Genomic DNA, 19,310 nt, shown 5'->3' with positions numbered 1-19,310 from the left:
TTTACCATGGATTATCAAAGCTAAACCCATTTTACTGATTCAATATCCTCCCGTCCAAGGGACGCTAATTGTGATATTGTAGGACACTTGTGCTGCGAAAAGGATCAAAGACCCTAAAATTGGGCCAAAGCCTAACTTACAAGCACCCGCTTCAAAGGGGCACTTGGGTGGGAGTTGGGAGGAATTATTATGTGATGTCCTTTTTTTTCCTTTTTGCCCATTTCCCCTATTCAGTGTAGTGCTGTGATGCATGGCGCGCTGCTATGCATAAGAATCACATTAACACGTTTCCTGTGTGACTCTGACTCCATGTGGTCATCAAGAAAATTGCAAATCACTGCTTAGTGGTGTGTTTTTGTGACTGCGTTGTGGTAGGGGATTGGTTGTTGCCATATGAACTGAACACTGCAGGATGCTGCTTTTCAGCGAGCTAGCTGAAAAGGAGAGACACGAGCCTTGTTAAGTTTGTCTAGAAAACAATGAAAATGTTTTTCTAACATTTTTGAAAACAAAAAAAGATATAGTAATTATGAACTATGGTACTTAAAATTGTGCTGCATTCGATGTGAACACACAGCGCGAGTACTTATCCACTGTTCCTCTCCGCATGTGTTCAGTACATGGTACTGTGCTCAAGCTGAGTCTTAATTGCATGTCCAGGAGATTTTTGGACATTAAGCTTATTTGCGACTGAAGTCTTTCAAAACCTTTTGTTCAACACCAGAATGGACAGGTCCCCGGTGCATGGTTTGAAAATATTTCAAGGAATTTTATCAAATTCTATTATTTTTTTAGAATGTCCTGGTTTGGTGCCGGCAGCGTATTTCATTTTGGGTGCGTAAAAATGTATTTTCCCCCCAAACTAGAGGATAGTCATTTTGCTCATTTAATTCCTGTCCTTTCAAGAAAAATGGAAAAAAATGCTGTCAGACTCAAAACAGCAAACATCAACATGATGTGACCACATGACATCCATGTTAGAAATGATACGGCCATGACTCTTCAAATGTTAACCCACTGTTTTTTGAAATTTACAAAGCATGCTAATTAAAAAGGCGGCTATGTTTTCAATAACTGCAGTGAAATCCCCTGCAAAGGATGGACACCACTGTGCTGATCAGATGATTCCTCCCGTCAACCTGGAACTTTACGGTGGCACTGCAGTATCGCATTTTTGGTGAAATCCATTAAGTTTTGCAGACATATCAAAAAAAGAGGGAAGGGGTGTTTGTTATTCAGACACATTGCCAAGGATGATGTGGTGAAGTGCGGCGCTTCCTTCACAAAAGCACAATTATGTGCTTGAGTCACCCCTGTAAAAGATTTTGTGACCCTGTCAGTTGTGGAGAGAATCAGTGTGCATCCCAGCAGGCGTCCCTTTTGATTGGACGGGCCTGGCTGGCTAGCTAGCCAGGCCCGCACCATGAATGCCCTGATTCGACTTCTCAACTCTTTCAGTATTGCTTAGCAGCCATTGAAGTACACAACTGTTTGTAAGCAATTCATGGTCAGCTTCATAAGAGAATTTTACCTGTAAGCAAGCGTGTCTGCATGATGTGAAACCCCAAAGTAGATACATAGCCTACAAATTATCCACTGTTAAGGTTCTATGATGCAGTTACCATGGCAACTATGATAGGAATAGACGTGTATCTGCAAGGGAATGAAATAAATTGAATAGCTGTTTAGAAAGTGAGGAAGAATTTGTTCTTATGACTGATGGGTTAAGTGAATGACTGCATACGTGTGTCTGTGCATGTTTTCCTTTGTGCTTGTGGGATTTGTGTGTGTGTGTGTGTGTGTGCGTGCGTGCGTGCGTGCGTCCGCGCACACACACACGTGAATGATGGTGTGTGTGTCTGTGTGCGTATGACAAACTGCAGTACATTAAAAGTGCAGCATTATGTATTGGGGGCATAGGGCACACCATTACAATGGTGGGAGAGTATGAGTGGCTCTGCACTGAGCTCACTTGGCCCTGTGCGAGAACAGGTAAGCTTTGGCAAAGACATCACAACAAATTTAATGGGAAAATGATTGCGTTTGTGGTTATGTTACGTTACGCTACGTGATAACATTGTGCTCTAAGCGTACAATTTCCAACGTTAACAATCATAGAAGTATTCTGTTAATTGTTGCGGTGGAATTTTCTTTGTGAGAACACCGTGATAGCCACGCCATGTGTACGCCGGGTCTATATTCCAGCATCCAGTGATGCAAAACCACAATCAACTCAACAAGCCTCATCCTCTGCACCACAGCCTTCCTTTAACAGACCAGCCAATTTGCTCACAAATTATTTGTTATCTGTGGCTGACGTATTCTCACACAACCTACCATTCCACCCTCATTCCATTCAAACCTGTCTGCTCTCCATATTGCCTTTGTATCTCAGTGCCTTCATTAATTCACTTTGACTTGAGATGAAATAAGAACAAAGGAGCTGTTCCAAAAGGCTCAGCCAAGACAGAGAACGGGCGGTGGGGGGGGGGGCAAATATGCTGCTTTTTTTTGCAGCGTTCTTTTAAATCTTACATTTAATATTATAAATGGAAGGGAATCAATGAAATGGCAAACAGCTTGAGAAAGGGAGGGGAGATGGAGGGATATGATGGAGAGAGATGAGGGAGGAGGGGGTGCCGGAATATGAGTGTGCATGCATTCTCAAGGCGGTCTTTCTGTTGCAAGAAGAGGAAGAAAAACACACACACACACACACACACACACACAGTAGTCTCACAGGAAAACGAATAGGTCGAGCAACTGATGAAGGCGTGCGAAATGCGCCGTAGTTACGAAAACTAACGTCCGCGGATACGAACGTGTTGGCGGCGCCGGGTGAGAGATAAGCGATGCGTTTGATTTTAGTTGTAGCTGGGAGGAGGAATCACCTAAACGGTGTGTGAAAGAGGGAAGAGAGAAGAGGGGGGAACGAGAGGGGAGGGGCGGGGGGTGTATGGACCTCACTGGTTACGGGACCCAGAGGCACCCCGATTGTGTTCTGCTCCCATCATTTCTTTTTTTTTCTTTTTTTTTCTTTTTTCTTTTTCTTTTTCTTTTTTTTTGTGGAGGTGAGGACAAAAGAAAAAGGGAAATCGGAGGACAGGCCCCGGTTTATCAGAGTGTCGTGACGGCGGCACCCCCCCACCCACCCCCACCCCTCCCTCCCCACCGACTTCGCCGCCGCCGGCCGGGGTTGTCTGGACGCGGAGCGGCGGAGCTGTCGACTCGAGCCTGGGGTTTCCTGCCACAGCGGCGGGATTATATCACGAAACAGCCTCTCACTCTCGGCGGGGCCTTGTGTCGCTACGTTCACAGGTATGCGTTCAGAAAGAGTGGGCGAGCTAAAGCCTAGCGGGGCTCCGGCGGAGTTTCCTCTCCGTCGGCTAACCGTAGCTGTGTTTATTTAAGCGGGGGAGAGGAACATAATTTACAGGTTAGCTAGGTCCGCGCTTATCGTCCGCTGCAGCATCCGCGCCACAGTTCCGTAACTACGAACTCTACGACATTTAAGCTAACCCCGTATATACCCACAGTTTAGCCCGGGTCTCTAAAAAGGGGGCGAACATCTGCTCCTAATCACCTTCTCTTGTGTAGCTAAAAAAAAGAAAAGAAAAGGGGGGGCTGCTTTGCGCGAGCCGCTCTCCTTTAGCCTGTCATAACCGTCGGGCTTTTGTGCGTTGTTTACAAATGTATTTCGCAATAACGTACGATGCGCTGGTCGGCTAAAAACGCTGACCGTCGGCAGTAGCTAGCTAGCTAGCTAGCTGGCCACATATGCAGTTTGCTTGCGCATTTTATTCGCAGCGTACGATAAGACGTTTTAGCTAACGCTAACGGCGCCGAGCTAAAACAGACGTAGCTCACTAGCTTAATTGTGATGCGCACATTACGCCGCTTTTCGCCTAGCTGCTGCTAGCCAGGCGAAGTTACTGTGAGGCGGCGTCGAGCTGGTGACAACCGGAGGACACAAACCCGCCTAAAACGCAGCACAGCTGGCGTCTGATCGTTTACCGCTAAAACGCACCGCGCTTGCCCTTATTTCACAGGCCAGCCGGTGATTTCTACCGACCCGCTGACAGCTGTGTCGAGTCAGTCGCTCCTGTTTGATGCTGCGTTGCGTGCTGTGTACGTACAGTTGTTTCGCCTCGCTCGGCGAGGCGTTCAGTACCTGGTTGTTGATCAGGCCGTAGGCTAGAAAAGATGGATGGACACCTTAAAGGGTTCTCCCTACCTGACCCAACTTTTCCCCCACAGTTACACCTCGGCGTTAACGTCAGATGTGTTTTCTGCTGGTCAGCGTCTTAACTGGCGTCCTTCATTAAAGTTCTCACGATAAGGAGGACACACTACAGCAGTTTATCAGCCTAATCAAAACGTTTATGGCTGATGAGAGAGTCCGCTGGTCCTAAGATCTGTTCGTTCGAATCTACAGGACAAATTCGAATCTCTGTTCGAACTTACAAAGGCCGAATGACATGTTTAAAAAAAAGAAAGAGGGGGGGGTTATAAGAAGGCACACAAAAAATTGTTAATTAGTGTACCAGGCACCGTCAGAATACGGTGAGGCATAATTGGCATGTGCAAGTATTACTTTTAACTCATACTAGGGCTAGCCTGTATCGTCAGGCAACGTGGGTTTTTTGTTTTTCTTCAGGACTGTAAAACGTTTTACAGGTCATTTAAGAAAGACCTGTAAAAAAGGTGATTTAAGAAAGACTGTTACAAAATGCTTATCATGTAATAATAAGCGTTTTGTAACGGTAATCTGAATTACTGCTACAAAATGCTTATTATGGCCATTAAACTCGTAAAGGTTGCACCACCCTTGTAATTATTTCCACATTGATTTAAAGCCATTTAAAATGCAAAATATGTCAAAGTTAATGGTCTTTATTCTCATTATAGTGAAGTGACACGGGGGCGATTGTAGGTTACCTTAAAGTTTGTTTACTTGAGAGACACAGTTTGTGTCCTTGATGGCTTTATGTTGTTGCTGTAATTGTAGGTTGTCGTCATCAATGCAGTTTTGTCCCCCACCACCCGCTATTGTTATTAGGTGATGGCTAGGGCTGTGCTTAGTACCTGCACATAGTGCATTCTGACAGGTGTCAGAATGCACTATATGTATCTCTACAGCAGACTGTTCATCAGTTTGCTATTATGGAATCATAACCTTTTCAATGTATTCTATAATGCCGAAAAGCTGTTTTAAAAAAGAAATCAACGAACATACCACAAAAGTACACTCTGGTCCCCACAAACGATAATTGATTATTCAGTTTTTACAGCCTATCCCTAATTGAGCCTGCCTCATTGTTAAAGCTTTAACCACACTTGGGGCTGTGTTCACAGTGTATATTAAAATAGGAATGCTGATATGAGGCCCGTAGCCTTTTAAGTTGTAGAGAAGTAAGAAATGGAATTGACATGGTGCAAAAGCTGAAAGTGCTGTTGAAATTGTGTATGTGTAGTGTATGTGTAATGCATATGTGGTCTGATTTTCAATCTTGGATTTGCACAAATTACCTCAAATGACTTCATTTTCAGTATTATGTTAGTATTATGACCTTGAAATCTCAAAAATTAAGTGAGCTAAATTGAGCAAAACAGTGCCTAAGTAATGAATCCAATCTTTGATATGACTTTAGTTAACACATCGATAAATAGGATGGAATTTTGTAGAAATGCATTTGTCCATACATTATTTAAGTTAAATGGGTATTCAAATTAATCTGACAAGCAAACTACTAGACTAATGTGGACGAGAGGGGTTTTCATGATTATTGTGCCAACGTCTCTATTTTATCTGACATTGCTTTAACTTCACCAAGTTGATCATATTTTAAGCTCTGTTTTGGTATGAAATTGCCATCATTTCATTTCTATTCACTAACTTTCTTGGGTCTTTTGTGTTTCCAGATTTTTGAAGAGTTCTGGTTTGCGTCTGTGGGAAAATGAACTTAAGAACATGGAGACGTTGTGGAGAGACAGAAAATCAAGAACCTAAATTGATTATACTTGAAGAGGAATTAATGGATTGCCCTGCTTTTGGGATATTGTGGTCTTGGAACTAGGTAAACTTAAATGATGATTGACGGAAAAAAACAAAGGTAAGACAAATAAATGCTGAAGATACTGAAGAGCACAAAGAAGAATTTAAACAAAGAATCGAGCAAAGAACAATCCCTGAATAGAGACCTGCAATCTAACTGAATACATACAATAGCAAAACGTGCAAACAGCATTTGAAAGGGAATGACAAAAAACAAGAGAATCTCAGAAAGTATTAGACTCTGCATCAAAGAGCAGATGAGAACATCAATGGAGTGTTTGCCTCTCGGAGCATTTTGTGGAGGTCTGTACCTAGACTTTGTGGTTAGTGTTACTGCAGTTTTCCTCTCACACAGGTGTGTGAGTCAGTTACAAACAAACCCATACGTGATGATGAACTGAAGGATTGCTACGACGGAAGGCAGTCTTGAAGGTTACAATAACACCTTTTCCCCCCATATTGAATGCCAATGAACCCCACAATGTTTAAACATTAGCGAAATGCCATTCACTTGTGCTGTTATTCCAAGTCAAGTCAAGTCAGTTTTATTTGTATAGCCCAATATCACAAATTACGAATTTGCCTCAAGAGGCTTTACAGCAACACAACATCCTGTCCAGTGGAGAAAGAATACATTTAAAGATTTTTAGGGTTGAAAATCTAAATTGCTGATATTTCAGTCATTCGTTGTATCCATGTCTACACGGTGCCAAATTTTGTAGTCTTAGAAGTGAAATCATTGCAGCACTTGGCCAGCACATAATTGTTCTCCTAAAGTTCTCTTTTGAACATCCAGCTGCTCACAAAAGTGTATCCTTTTTAAAAAGCTGGAGGCACATTGTGAAGTCATTTTTTTCCTGTTTGACTCTTTCATGTATTGATAGTCATTTTTATTTCAACTACACATTTTACTTTTTGCTGCTACAAGTGTCATAATATTTGTGATATATTCTTCGGCTTCAACGCTTTGCTGGATTTTTCAAGACATTTCCATGTTTTACTCCCTGCCTATAGACTCCTAACATTTTTTATACATAGCTACCACTCAGAACTTTTACATTTCTGATCAGTAGCATTCGCTGTTGAAGATATTGATTGAAAACTCACTTTTTTCCAAGCTCCAAAAAATGCAGAACTTTTCTAACAGTCCAGCACCCCCAACCCTCCCCCCTGGGTTCAGTGGGAGAGGTGGAGGGGGCCCTCCTTACCCTCCCCAGCCAGCAGACTCCCAGATCTCCCCTAGGATGACCGAAGATTACACAGGGATGCAGCAGCAGAGCCTCCATCGAGGCCACCAACACCCCAATCAAGCTAGCCTTATGCTTGGTTACAGTGCCAGAAGCAGAGGGACTGGAGAGCCATCACAGACTAACATTCACAGTGGCAGCAGTAGCAACCCTTACCGAAAGGATGCAATGGATTACTATTTTTCAATGGGTGGTAAGGACCGGCATAGAAGGGGAGGTATGGGTTATGGGGCAGGTTTTGGGTACCCTAGCATCGATGGACGTATATCTCACCAGTACAGACATGGTCCAACTAGCGCTACGTCATCATCTGGCATGATGTCACCATATCCAGTAGACTATGGTTCCACTGCTGGATCAGGTGCTGCTAGTGTTGTCACTGGTGGTGCCGGACCCTTCTCTCCTTCACATCAGTTCAGTGTGAGTCAGAACCATGCAATGCAGTTAGTGTCAGGATCTCAAATGCAGCACCGGCAGCATGGACAAACTTACCAAGCTCTTCCTCACGGACAGCAGCATCGGAGCTATCCCCACTCTGGGCACAGATTGACCCCTCAGTACCCACACTTCTCTCCACATAGTGGACCATCAACAGGGTCATCAGGAATGTACAGCCCCCCTCCACAAAGATATCACGAAGGGAGTGGTAGTGCTGGATTTGATCCTAAAGTCAACAGCTCTCCCAATGTCAACTCCAGTTCAAACTCAGTCTCTAGTTCAGCTGCTGCTAACAATGTGGGGCCTATGGAGAATGTTCAACAGAGTTACCATGCTTCAAATTACCCTGCTTACTCTCCACAGTCACATTCACTCCATAAACAAGCCACACTACAGCACCGCAACTCACAGCACAGTTTAGGGGTAGGCTATGACAACTCGCTCAAAATGCAGCACCATGGCCCTTCTCCAGGCACAGTATACACTAAACATCACCAAGCCTCCAATCCCAATACACCTCATGCAGCATCGCAAGAAATGTCCAAATCCCCAATGCACTCTAATGCGCAACAGGCTCAAATCAACCAAAACTTCAGTCCCATATCCAACCCTTCTCCAGCTGCCTCTGCAGTGCAGTCCCCCAGCTGTAGCTCCTCTCCATCACCCTTGATGGGTGTGTCAGAGGCACATGGAACCCCTTCAGGACATGCTCCCTCACATCCCCCGCCACCAACCCCCCGTAGCAGCCATAGTCATGGAAGATTACTGCAAACCATGCCTCAGCTTAGTCCAACGCCCAACTCAAACAGCAGCATCAGCAGTTGTGGTAGTAGTGGCAGTCACAAAGCCCAAGCCATAAATGCAACTGGAGCTGGGGTTGGTCACTCTTCTACAAGCCGCAGCAGATTGGGTCCAGGCTCAGGGATTGGGTCCCGAGAGGAAAGCTCCTCTGTTTATCCATCTTCTCCTCTTAACAAAATGCAAGATACTGGCCTCAATAGTATCAATGCGTTAACCTCACAAGTAGCCAATTTACCAAACACAGTGCACCACTTACTTCTCACTGACACCGTGCTTTCACAGAAGAAGGGGAAAGATGGTGGGCAAACACAACAGGCAGCACAGGCCATGCCCCCATCACAACCAAGGAGTCGAAATGCCAGTGCGGCCTCAAACACCAGCACAGTTCAGGAGGGAGTGGCAGCAGGTGGCAGTGGTGATGGTGGCAGCTCCGAAGCTGGAGCTGATGAAGACTCCTCTGTGGTGTCAGAGAGAGCACCTTCGAGGACCAAGGTGGAGCGAGATGAGCAGTTTTCTGAGGGAGAAAATGGGAGGGTGAGACAGATGAGTGGTGCAAGCAGTGGATCTGAACCGTCTGGCTACTACCTTCCATCTCACAGTCAGAGCCAATCCCAGATTGGACAGGTATCACATGTTAAAACGATCACCTCTGAGCCAATGACAAAGCAACAAAGTATTTCTAAAACAAAACCAAATGAATCTCACATTCCTGCTGTCTCATCCTCCCAGTCCTTGGGTTCACAGTCATCTGAGCCCGTCCCAAACTCCTATTCAACAACACCATCGTTAGCCCCCTCATCTAATTCTGACAGTGCTCCTCCTCCTCAGCCAAACTGTGTCTCAGAGAGTGGTGTCAATGATACTAATAATCGATATGGCTCAAAGAAGACAATAGAAATTAAAGATGAAGGAATTAAAAGTGGAAGTGAAGGTGAGCCTGAAAGAAAGGACAAAGGGGCCAATCGGGTGCAAGGAGATTGCGATGTAAGCCTTCAACAGGATAGTCAGAATAAAGACAATAGTATATCCAGTTTACACAACAGCGAGAAGGAAGGAAAACAACAGATGTGTGAGGAACAGCAAAACACCAGTGGTGTGGGTGTGATTGTTTCAACGCGGGCAGAAGGAAATCACTCGGAAAAAAGCAAACACCCTCAAGACAACTGTATTGAGGAGAAACATTCACACTCTTACTTTGGTGAGTCCAACAGTCATAATGGGGAAGAAGGAATAGATCTGAGTGTATATTCCTCCCATCACCAAGCCCACTTGAAACCAAATTTTGGACGGCCTCAAAACCCCCCCCAGCATGGACCATACAAATATGGCCACTCAGAGCCTCCATATGGCTCAGATATGTCAGTAAAGAACAGGGGAAGGCCCGTTCCAGGGGGTGCAATAGAATCAAATTCCAGATACCCAGGATACCACCAGACACAGCTTGGATACGGCCTTGTGCATTCAAAAGATGTTCGAGATGCTATAGTAGAGGCACCAGGAAAAAGAGGAGAAGGAGTAGGGGGAAGGAGCCATGAAGACAGTTCTCAAATACAGCCATTTCCAAGCCTTTTACAAGAAGTTCTTCAAGGTTGTAATTTAGATAGACGTTATGGCCGACCTGAACAAGCATTCCCTGCGCATCTCCAGGCTCAGCAACAGTTTCAAACCAGACACCAATATGGCATAGCTGAAAGTATGAGGATACAGACTGGAACAACAGAAGCTTCTCCTCATTCCTCCCAAATGGCGGGCTCTGGAAAGCCCCCGCAACCAAACCAGAGGCAAGGAGGCAATCCCAATTTTCTTCAAGAACCTCAGGCTTCCATTAAGTCAGAAGCAGCAAGTAATAAGGCACCACAAAATACTGACAAACATAAGGTGGGTGTACCCCAGAGTCATTTAACACAGTCTACAGAACCTCTGCAGCCGCCACCAAAACATATTAACTTAGCAGACTATTCTTTACCACGGAGGAAAGCCCCATCTAATGTGCCCACTTCATCCTCTGCTGTACAAGAACTGCTTTTGCAAGAGACAGAACCGCTAACAGCCAACATTGGTCTAACAGAGTCTCAAAAATCATCAGGCTCCCTATTAGCTCCATCGTCGGAGAGACGGTCCGTCATCTGTGATGTGTCACCAAACCGGCGGGGCACACCAGAGAGGGACAGGGAAAGTGACAGAGAGAGAGAGAGGGAGAAAAGTCAGAGTGGAGCCTCTGTGATTCAACAACCATTTTCTTCTCCAACAGCAGCCAGTGATCTGAGTAAAAAGGAACCTGGAGAGAAACAAGTGGTGAAAATGGAAACGCCGTCAAAGGAGTCTGGCCCAGACTCTGCACACCCACAAAGTGATCATCATAGAAGTGGCACAAATAAAGAGGTTGACGTAGAGTATCATTCCAAGTCTGTTCATTCCTCTGTTGTCATTAATACCGATCCCTATAGGCAAAGTAACATTGATATGACTCCCACACCCCCTCATCCTACAAGCACTAATCCTTTATCTCCACCGTCAAGGCATCAGGCCTTTCTCCATGGGATTGATTTTTCAGGTGGTCATGCCAGCAGTTTTCCTGGTTATCGGTATGGTGATGCCAGAGAAGGCAATATGATCCCACACAGCAACCAGCACTTTCCCTCTCATCATCCTTACCACAGTTTATCTTCCCAGGCTCAATTGCAAAGCCCACAGTCCACAAATAAGCTTCAGATTTATCCTCACTCTCGTGGCCCTCCTCACCACCCCCCTGACTTGAGTGACTGGGTAACGGCAATGAACAGGCCATCCAAGGAGATGATGATGCAGCCTGGTTCCTCTCCAGTAAGACATAAATTCAGTCAATCAGAGCAGAGGCAGAGGATGCTCTCCCAGACTGACATTATGCCTAATGAACAACACATAACAAAACCACCTCTTCCTCATCAGAGTCCTTACTATGATTTGAAAATGTATCAGTCAACACATTCTGGAAGAGAAGGTGCAGTAATGATTGAGGGGGAACCCTATTACAGAACACATCCCCCTCCTCCCCCTGCTGCCCCTGTAGCTTCACATACTCCTGCTGTTCCACAAATGGCTCTAGCAGTTGGACCAAGTGCTATTGAACCTGATGTCTCCAGAGGTGCTCCGGAGGAAGCTAAACAACCCCGTCCAACATCCAATGCCACTAAACCCCCTGCTGACATGAACTTGGGTCTACTGCAAGGGCAGCGTCAGACTAAAGCTGGCGGCTCCGGAGACACAAATCCATTAATGCTGAGGAGGAGAGTTCGTTCTTTTATCTCTCCTATCCCTGCCAAGAGGCAACTTCAGGATGGTTCCCAGCAGAGGGTTGCCTCAAATTCACATCACTCTCCAGGGGCCCAGTCTGAGTCTAGCCATCACAATGAAGATGACTCATCCAGTTCAGACATCCCATTTCCAAGGCTCTCTTCTCCCTTGTCTGGAGAGAATGCCTATTCACAATCGCTATCTCCTTCAGGTGGTAAAGCCAAGATTTTGCCTCCCAGGAAAGGACGGGGCTTGAAACTGGAGGCAATAGTGCAGAAAATCACTCCAAATGTTAAGAGACCATTAGGACACGCAGATGCTGAGTCAAATCATTACCCAGGCTTCTCTCACTCAGAAATGACACAGTTTAGCGATTCACAGGACCAAGATTTAGCACATTTTTCCAGAGTTACAGGTGGTGATGATGGTTACATTGATGAAAGTCACACCTTAAATGACATGATTCCTTTTAGAGGAGTTGATGAGACTGGGCCATTACCTCCCTCTGCTTACCCCTGTGATCCCCATCAGACGACCCAAGTTCTCAAACAACCAGACTTTGACTTTGGGTTAGGGGCTGCTGTGGCATCATCATCAGGCGACAAGGAGGACTTTGCTTTGCTAGGACCTTTACCCCCGCCGCCACCATTACCATGTCCAGTCCAGGGTTCCCCACCTCCATCTTCATCTGCCCTGTCTGATATTCAGCATTTCACTAACACTTATCAGCAACTGGAAACACGACGAGGAGAGCAATCTGCTGCTAACCTTCTCAGACAGAAACTTCAAGAAACTGGAATGGGATTTGACGATTATCCTGGCAGTGACTATTATGGAACCACCCCACCTCACCACAGCCAGTCCCAAGGGCATATGCTGAACAGACAACAACATCATTTGCCTTCGGGAAGATCTGCTCTGTCACCACAAGATTCCAAACTGACAGACAGTATTGTCCCTAAAGGCTATTTCCCATCTGGCAAGAAAAAGGGTAGGCCTGTTGGCAGTGTTAACAAACAGAAACGTGCCCAGAGCCAAGCCCAAACCCAAGCCCAGACACAAACTCTGAACACCACTCTGAGTGCTCCTTCAGCGCCACCTGCTACATCTCCAGTTGCTGCCACCACCCTGCAGACAGGGCAAAGTACCAGTGGCACATCAGCTTCCACACCGCCTCCTTTGCCAGAACAAAAAGACTCACCTCCGCTGGCCCCACCTGTTTTAACCCAGGTAGTGAAACTAGATGCTGAGAGTGAGGACACACAGCCAGAGATTGAGGTCAAACCCCTGCGACAGAGACGGAGAGGTATGAAAGATGAGAACGAGCCGGCAGACATAAGGGGGAGACAGAGGAGGAGGAGGAGAGTTGGAGCAGCTGCGGCGGTGGCGACAGTGTCAGTTGCTAAAGATGACCCAGATACACCTTTTGGGGCAGGAGGCAGTCTGAGCACAAGTGGAGGTTTTCTAGACCCAAACAGAAAGGGCCTGTTTGTGCCACATATCCATGTTGAGCGGAAAATACCAGAGATTGGGGCAGTGTGTACCATAGTGAATGCTGAGGAGGAGAGGTTGAAGGGTGAGCGTAGTGCAGTTGGAGGGAAAGCAGGCGGCAGTGGAATGGATTCTCTCCTCACCCCGGCCCTCTCCTCTCAGCTAAACAGGAGAGACAGAGAAATGGAAAAGAGGGAGTCAGACGATGTGGAGACCACTCTTCCGTCAGGAAAAGCACTTCCTTCTTCTGGCTATGTTGTTTCAGGCCCTGTGATTACAGAGACTAATCACTCTGGCCGCCTGCTCTGCTGCCTGTGTCAGAAATGGGCAAATTATAAACATCTTGGAGATCTCTACGGGCCATACTATCCAGCTGAATATGCTGCAAAGCTGCCTAAGAATCAGCCACAACTCAGACAATGTCATGTAACCCCAAATGCAAGTAAACCCGGACCAAATTTAGATGCCAATTCAAATGTATTAAGCAGTATCCAAGACACACAAACAGAAGATGCTCAGATTACCAAATCTTCAACCGACAGTGACTTTGTTGCCAAGCTGGTTACAGACCCGCCATCCCATAACACTACAGTCAGAACAGCCTCCCCAATTGGTGGTGAAGAAATTATGATGTATCTGTCTGGACAACTTGATAACACCACCTCCTCTCCTATCACCACCACCAGTAAAACATCCCTAACCTGGGATATGAATCTAGATATTAGACCTATCCCAGAGCTTAAGCGAGAGCCTGACCTTGAGGTTGACCAGCAACATATACAAAAACGGCAGCAGCAGCCAACCGAAGAATCTCAACAGAGACCGCAGCACAGAAAGCTGACCTCACATCCACGCTTCAAAAGGAGGCACAAATCCAGTGAGGAGTCCCCCAGAATGGTGCCGTCAAACAGTAAGGCCTCCCTGCCCTTCCAGCCCCCTCCTCCAGCCCTGGACTCTTTGGGGCCCTTGGCCCAACTGGCACAGCTGCCTCAGATGCCCATGGACCCAGAGGAACTATGGGTCCACGAGGGTTGCATTGTGTGGACCAGTGGTGTGTACCTGGTAAATGGGCGACTGTATGGCCTGCAGGAGGCACTAGATGGTGCCAGAGACACAGTGAGTGGCCTTTAGGTTCCTTTTTTGTTTTTGTTTTTATGTTAATCTTTCTTACAGTGAATTGGTAAATGCTGTAATCGTAACATGAATTGTTACTTTTAAAAATACTATTGCTATCGTTTAGTAAAAAGCTTGGCCAGCAGGAGTAAAAATTTGATTGGCTACATTAGAAAGCACACTGGATTTGTTCATCATTGCTTCACAATATGGCATAGACTGAGTATTGTTTTTATTGATTTTTATTGTCTTGCCATGCCCTTCACTTTTCACAGTTCTTCAGTCTTGTACAGTTTTGAGATGTATTGATTTTTGTCCTCTCCACTTTTCCTTCACTCCTCTTCCCTCTGTGGTCTTTTCTGTCTCTCCTCAGAGCTGCTCATATTGTGAGATGGTCGGCTCCACCCTGGGCTGCTACAGTAAGGGCTGCACACTCCGCTACCATTACCTGTGTGCTATTGAAGCCGGTAAGTATATTGTAAGACAAAACTAACATAAAATGCTACATTTCCCTAACGTTGATATTTTCTGTGGAAATTTGCACGCCGGTCGGTCGTAACACCCATCACATTCAATTCTGAAGCATCTCAAATGTTGATTATTTGCCGGGAGAGTTTTCCAGCAGAGCTCCGTGTGTCTGTCCCATTATTGAAATTTACTCTTTCCGACCCAGATTGCTCTCTGAATGAAGATAACTTCTCACTGCGGTGTCCGAAGCACAAGGTAAAGAAGGAGAGGTTGGTTATCATTTCTATGTAAATTCCACTTTTGTATTACATGATAGAAAAGAAATAACTCCTATTTCTTTTGCTATTCAATCACTGACTGAACTGTTTGCTTCACTTTTATCCACCCGTGTCTCTCTCTTTCTTTCTGTCTTTCTCGCTCTCTCATTCCCCTTCTCTTATCTTCACCCAGTCTCCCCAGAGTAGCCGTCCAGCCAAGTCTGTGTACCTGGAGCAGTCAGAGAGAGGCTGAGACAAACAGTAAAGAAAAGACACAGCTGTCTGCAAGCTGTGAGTTAAGATTCCATTGTTTGTTGTTCCTAATTTTGTGTGTGTGTGTGTGTGTGTGTGTGTGTGTGTGTGTGTGTCTGAGAGAAGAAGGGATTAGAAGAAAACACTGAGAATGGAGTATACAGAAACACATGGGATGTTCTTGTAAACAGTCCATTTGTTTATTATTTGATGGGAAATCAGTTTCGCACAAATTGACCTTGCATAAATGGACAAGTATTTATTACCCAAAGGTTGCTTGTTTTTCCCATTTGGACACTGAAAGATTCAGTCAAATTTAATGTAACAGAACGTAAGAGTAACGTAAAGGCTTGCTCGTTTTGCTTTTGCATTTTAATGGAAATACCTTTTTTCTCCATACTTGTCCAAGACATACAGCACACTTCCTACAGTCGAATCCTTGGGGGGGAAAAGCATTTTTTTTTGAAGGCCAAGAAAACTTCTGCCAAATGGTTTGTGGACAAACCTTGGCAGATGCTCAACCTTGGCTTGTGATACCTGTAGATCCAGGTGTCGCTGAAATAAACTCTTCCAAAAAGGAAAAATACATTTAAAAGAAAATACTTGCGACAAAAATTTAGAGGAGCCCCTTACACACACACACACACACACACACACACACACACACACACACATTCATGCACGTACACATCCACACACAACCCCACACCCGCATAAAGTCACAACCCATGAAAACCAGAGATTAACAGCACCCCAGTAGGTAGGTAGTTGAGTACTGTGGTAGTTTTGGAGATCACTGCAGCTGAGACGTCAGTCCTCCATCAGCGGTCCACCTGTAGTGGCCATTTCTGGTGATTGGAGCAGCTTTCCTACCAGCTTAAATTTATTTTACATGAAAAGAAGGACAGGCTAACACCAAACACAGGCTATTACAAGCTTAGAGCAACATAGAAGATGAAAAGAAAGGAAAAACGGAACAAGTGGCATCCGCTGTTGTGGGGGCGGGGGGGGTCTGAAAATGGGTTTTGATGTGAATTGACCCTATACAGAGCCTGAATATGCTTTTAAAGGGAAACGATCACAATTTCCTGCATTATCTGTGTATATATGTTGTAGGGGGTAACACTCCATCAGCAGCCGTAATACTCGGCAGTCTTCTGTGTCTCTTGAAACACCACCAAAAATGTGGAAAAGTGTCCATGCCCCGCAAACTCGAGCCCCGGGGTTGTCCAACCTTGGGGGTCATCCCGGGTTGTCCTCTGTGTGGAGTTTGCATGTTCTCCCCGTGTCTGCGTGGGTTTGTGTGTGTATATGTGTGTGTGCGCTGATGGCCTGGCGGGCTGTCCAGGGTGTCTCCCTGCCACTCAATGAATGCTGGGATAGGCTCCAGCATCCCCGCGACCCTGAGAGCAGGCTAAGCGGTTTGGATAATGGATATATGTTCTTTGTGTTTCTTAGCAACAAGTGTACGGATGATTGAGGAAACAGTGCTAACCTCAAATCCTTTATGCCTCCTATTCAAGGTGCGGTTGAACAACAGAAGACGGAGGACTGTTGCTGAGGCCACCTCAGACGTAACGGGAAAAAAGGAACGGCATCTGTTGGCTGATGAATGGACATCTTCTATGATGGAGAACAGCAAAGGGGATTGTACAATTTCTCAACAGGAATCAACGTGCTTACATTTGACGATATATAAAAAAAAAGAAAAGAAACTTTTTTCTTTTTTGCTCTTTAATTAAAAAAAAAGAAAAACGTGAACAAAGCAACATAGCGGAATGGAGTGACAACAAAGACAAAGAAAGTGGTTGGACAAAATGAGACGCAAAGAGTGTCGGAAGAACGGAAAGGAACTTGTTTCGTTAAAGGAAGAAGAAAAAAAACAAACTTCCCCTCTCGGCTCACTTTGAATTGTCTTTGAGTTTCCCTCAAACTGTTAAAAGTCTTCTTTAAATCATCTGTATTATCGGTGTACCTGTAACGGGTTTGCTTTGCTTTGTCTTTCCTTCGGGTGCTTTTAGTTCAGCGTAACGGGAGCAGGGACCCTCGGGAGACGGCGAGAGGATGCGGGGGGGGGCAACTCCCGAAAAGGAAAGGATAAATTCAAAGTACCTTCTTACAAGTAGTATTTTATCATATAAATATTATGATAATCATTATTCTTTTAAGTATCACTATCATTTCTTATCTGCATCAGTATTTACTCATAGAATTGAATTGGATGATTCTCGCTTTATACTTTCTCAACATATCATGAATCGGATTATTATTTTTTTATTTTATTATTATTGTTATTATTATTATTATTATTATTATTAATTATTGATTTGCATTCCTGGAGAGGGAGGAGCCAGAGTGAATGTCAGGGTCAAGTTGCCACAAAGACATTATTGCCTTGGAGAGCGGACGTCTGTTGCCTTTTCAAAAGTCGCGTGTGTGAATGCGGACTGAGTGCGTGCGAGACTGGGAGCAGGTTGGATCTGAGTCCCGGAGTCCATTCTGGTCCTTTTGAGAAGTGTTCTTATTTTTCATCCCCGGGGGTTTTTACGGTACAGATAGTATCCCTGGGAAAAAAACAAACAAACAAACAAACAAAAAAAGGCAGATGGACACAACGTTATTTTTCAAGTAAAGGTGTTCGCAGGGGGAGGAGAGCCGCTGGGAGGAGGAGGAGGAAGGAGGAGGTGACGCTGTTGGACTCGGTGCGTCCCACGCCGGCTGGGAAGAGACGGGAGGACAGGACTCTCGAGCCCTTTGCGTTTAGGGCGAAGCTGTGTGCCGCGTGCACGCGCCGGGATTCGGACTCATTACGGAGGAAGTTTTGCATAGGATGTTGCGTTTGACTGACGGGCGTCGGTCCTTCAGACACGAGCGAGAGGTGTTTTTGGAACTACGAACTCTGGAGGATCCCGGTTGAGGAGCCGGCGTAGACGTGCGTTATCCTTCTTTCTTTTTTCTTTTTTTTTTTTCCTGAATGGTTTCACCCCTCAGCAACACAACCGTGGTCTGATCGGGAGGGGGGGGGATGCAAAACCCATTCAAAATAAGCATTGCCATAAAACCCAAAAGTGAGTTGTACGTTGTGTTGTCTTTATCATTTTTTATTGTTACTCTTGTAAAAAACAAAAAACAAAAAAAGAAAAGACCAGACTAAAAAGAAAACAGTTACACTATCGGAACCATGCTGTAATAGAAATCTGTCAATATGTATATGAATTATGAATACACTTTAAAAAATGCTTTAAGAATCTTCCTACACTTATTTTTTTTTGTGCAACCCAACTGTCGCGTTTTGTTTGGCTCTCGGGCTGGTTTCCGTTTCCGGCCGACTGTATTTTCCCGCCACGTTTTTCAGTACACCTTTCTGCCGCCATTGTGCTATTTGTCGTCCTGACACCCTCATCTCAAGTCTTCTTTCTATCAGATGTACCACACACACACACACACACACACACACACACACACTGGGCCACTCGACATTCTTCCTTTTCTCTGAAGAAACGTATGATTTTCTTTCCCCCTCCACCTTCTATACAAGACAGGCTGTGAGTTTTTCCATATTCAGTGGCCCATTCTCTTGAATCTGCAACATCCTTGCACCAGGTCGGGGACCAAACTCAAATGATGAAGGATTAACCTTTAAGAAATCAGTGCAGGGAGTCCAACACAGCCTCAGAACTGATGTGTTGTCTTTCTTGTAAAAGCTAAAAATACGGTAGTCACTTGTCGCGTGGGGGATCCCCGCGTTTACAACGAGGTGTTGGTACGTGATTGGACAGTTGGCAGTAACTGACACGTCTTGTTGCATGGAAACCATTATTCAACAGAAACGATTTCCGCCATATTTTTTTTGCCTCGTGCCAGATACTTGGTTTTATTCATGGGAGCGGTGTTCGGTCCTGGGTCATTGGGGTC

The 19,310-nt window shown here is 45.3% G+C and overlaps 1 protein-coding gene across 2 annotated transcripts; it reads left to right on the top strand.

The window, feature by feature from the left end:
* The first annotated feature begins 3,224 nt into the window (after nucleotides 1–3,224).
* On the top strand, nucleotides 3,225–18,634 carry tcf20 (transcription factor 20). Of its 2 annotated transcripts, none has more exons than XM_056288053.1 (6): nucleotides 3,225–3,318; nucleotides 5,923–14,421; nucleotides 14,792–14,885; nucleotides 15,092–15,141; nucleotides 15,337–15,434; nucleotides 16,919–18,634. In XM_056288053.1, the coding sequence occupies exons 2-5, from the start codon at nucleotides 7,183–7,185 to the stop codon at nucleotides 15,394–15,396; spliced, it is 7,443 nt and encodes a 2,480-aa protein (XP_056144028.1). In that variant the 5' UTR covers nucleotides 3,225–3,318; nucleotides 5,923–7,182; the 3' UTR covers nucleotides 15,397–15,434; nucleotides 16,919–18,634. The 2 variants fall into 2 exon arrangements, with proteins under 2 accessions (XP_056144028.1, XP_056144027.1); XM_056288052.1 differs by having other exon boundaries at nucleotides 15,092–15,155.
* The last annotated feature ends 676 nt before the right edge of the window (nucleotides 18,635–19,310 follow it).

This window comes from Lampris incognitus, chromosome 10, assembly GCF_029633865.1.
Source record: "Lampris incognitus isolate fLamInc1 chromosome 10, fLamInc1.hap2, whole genome shotgun sequence".
Classification (NCBI taxonomy): domain Eukaryota; kingdom Metazoa; phylum Chordata; class Actinopteri; order Lampriformes; family Lampridae; genus Lampris; species Lampris incognitus.
This window is presented reverse-complemented; position numbering and strand designations above follow the sequence as displayed.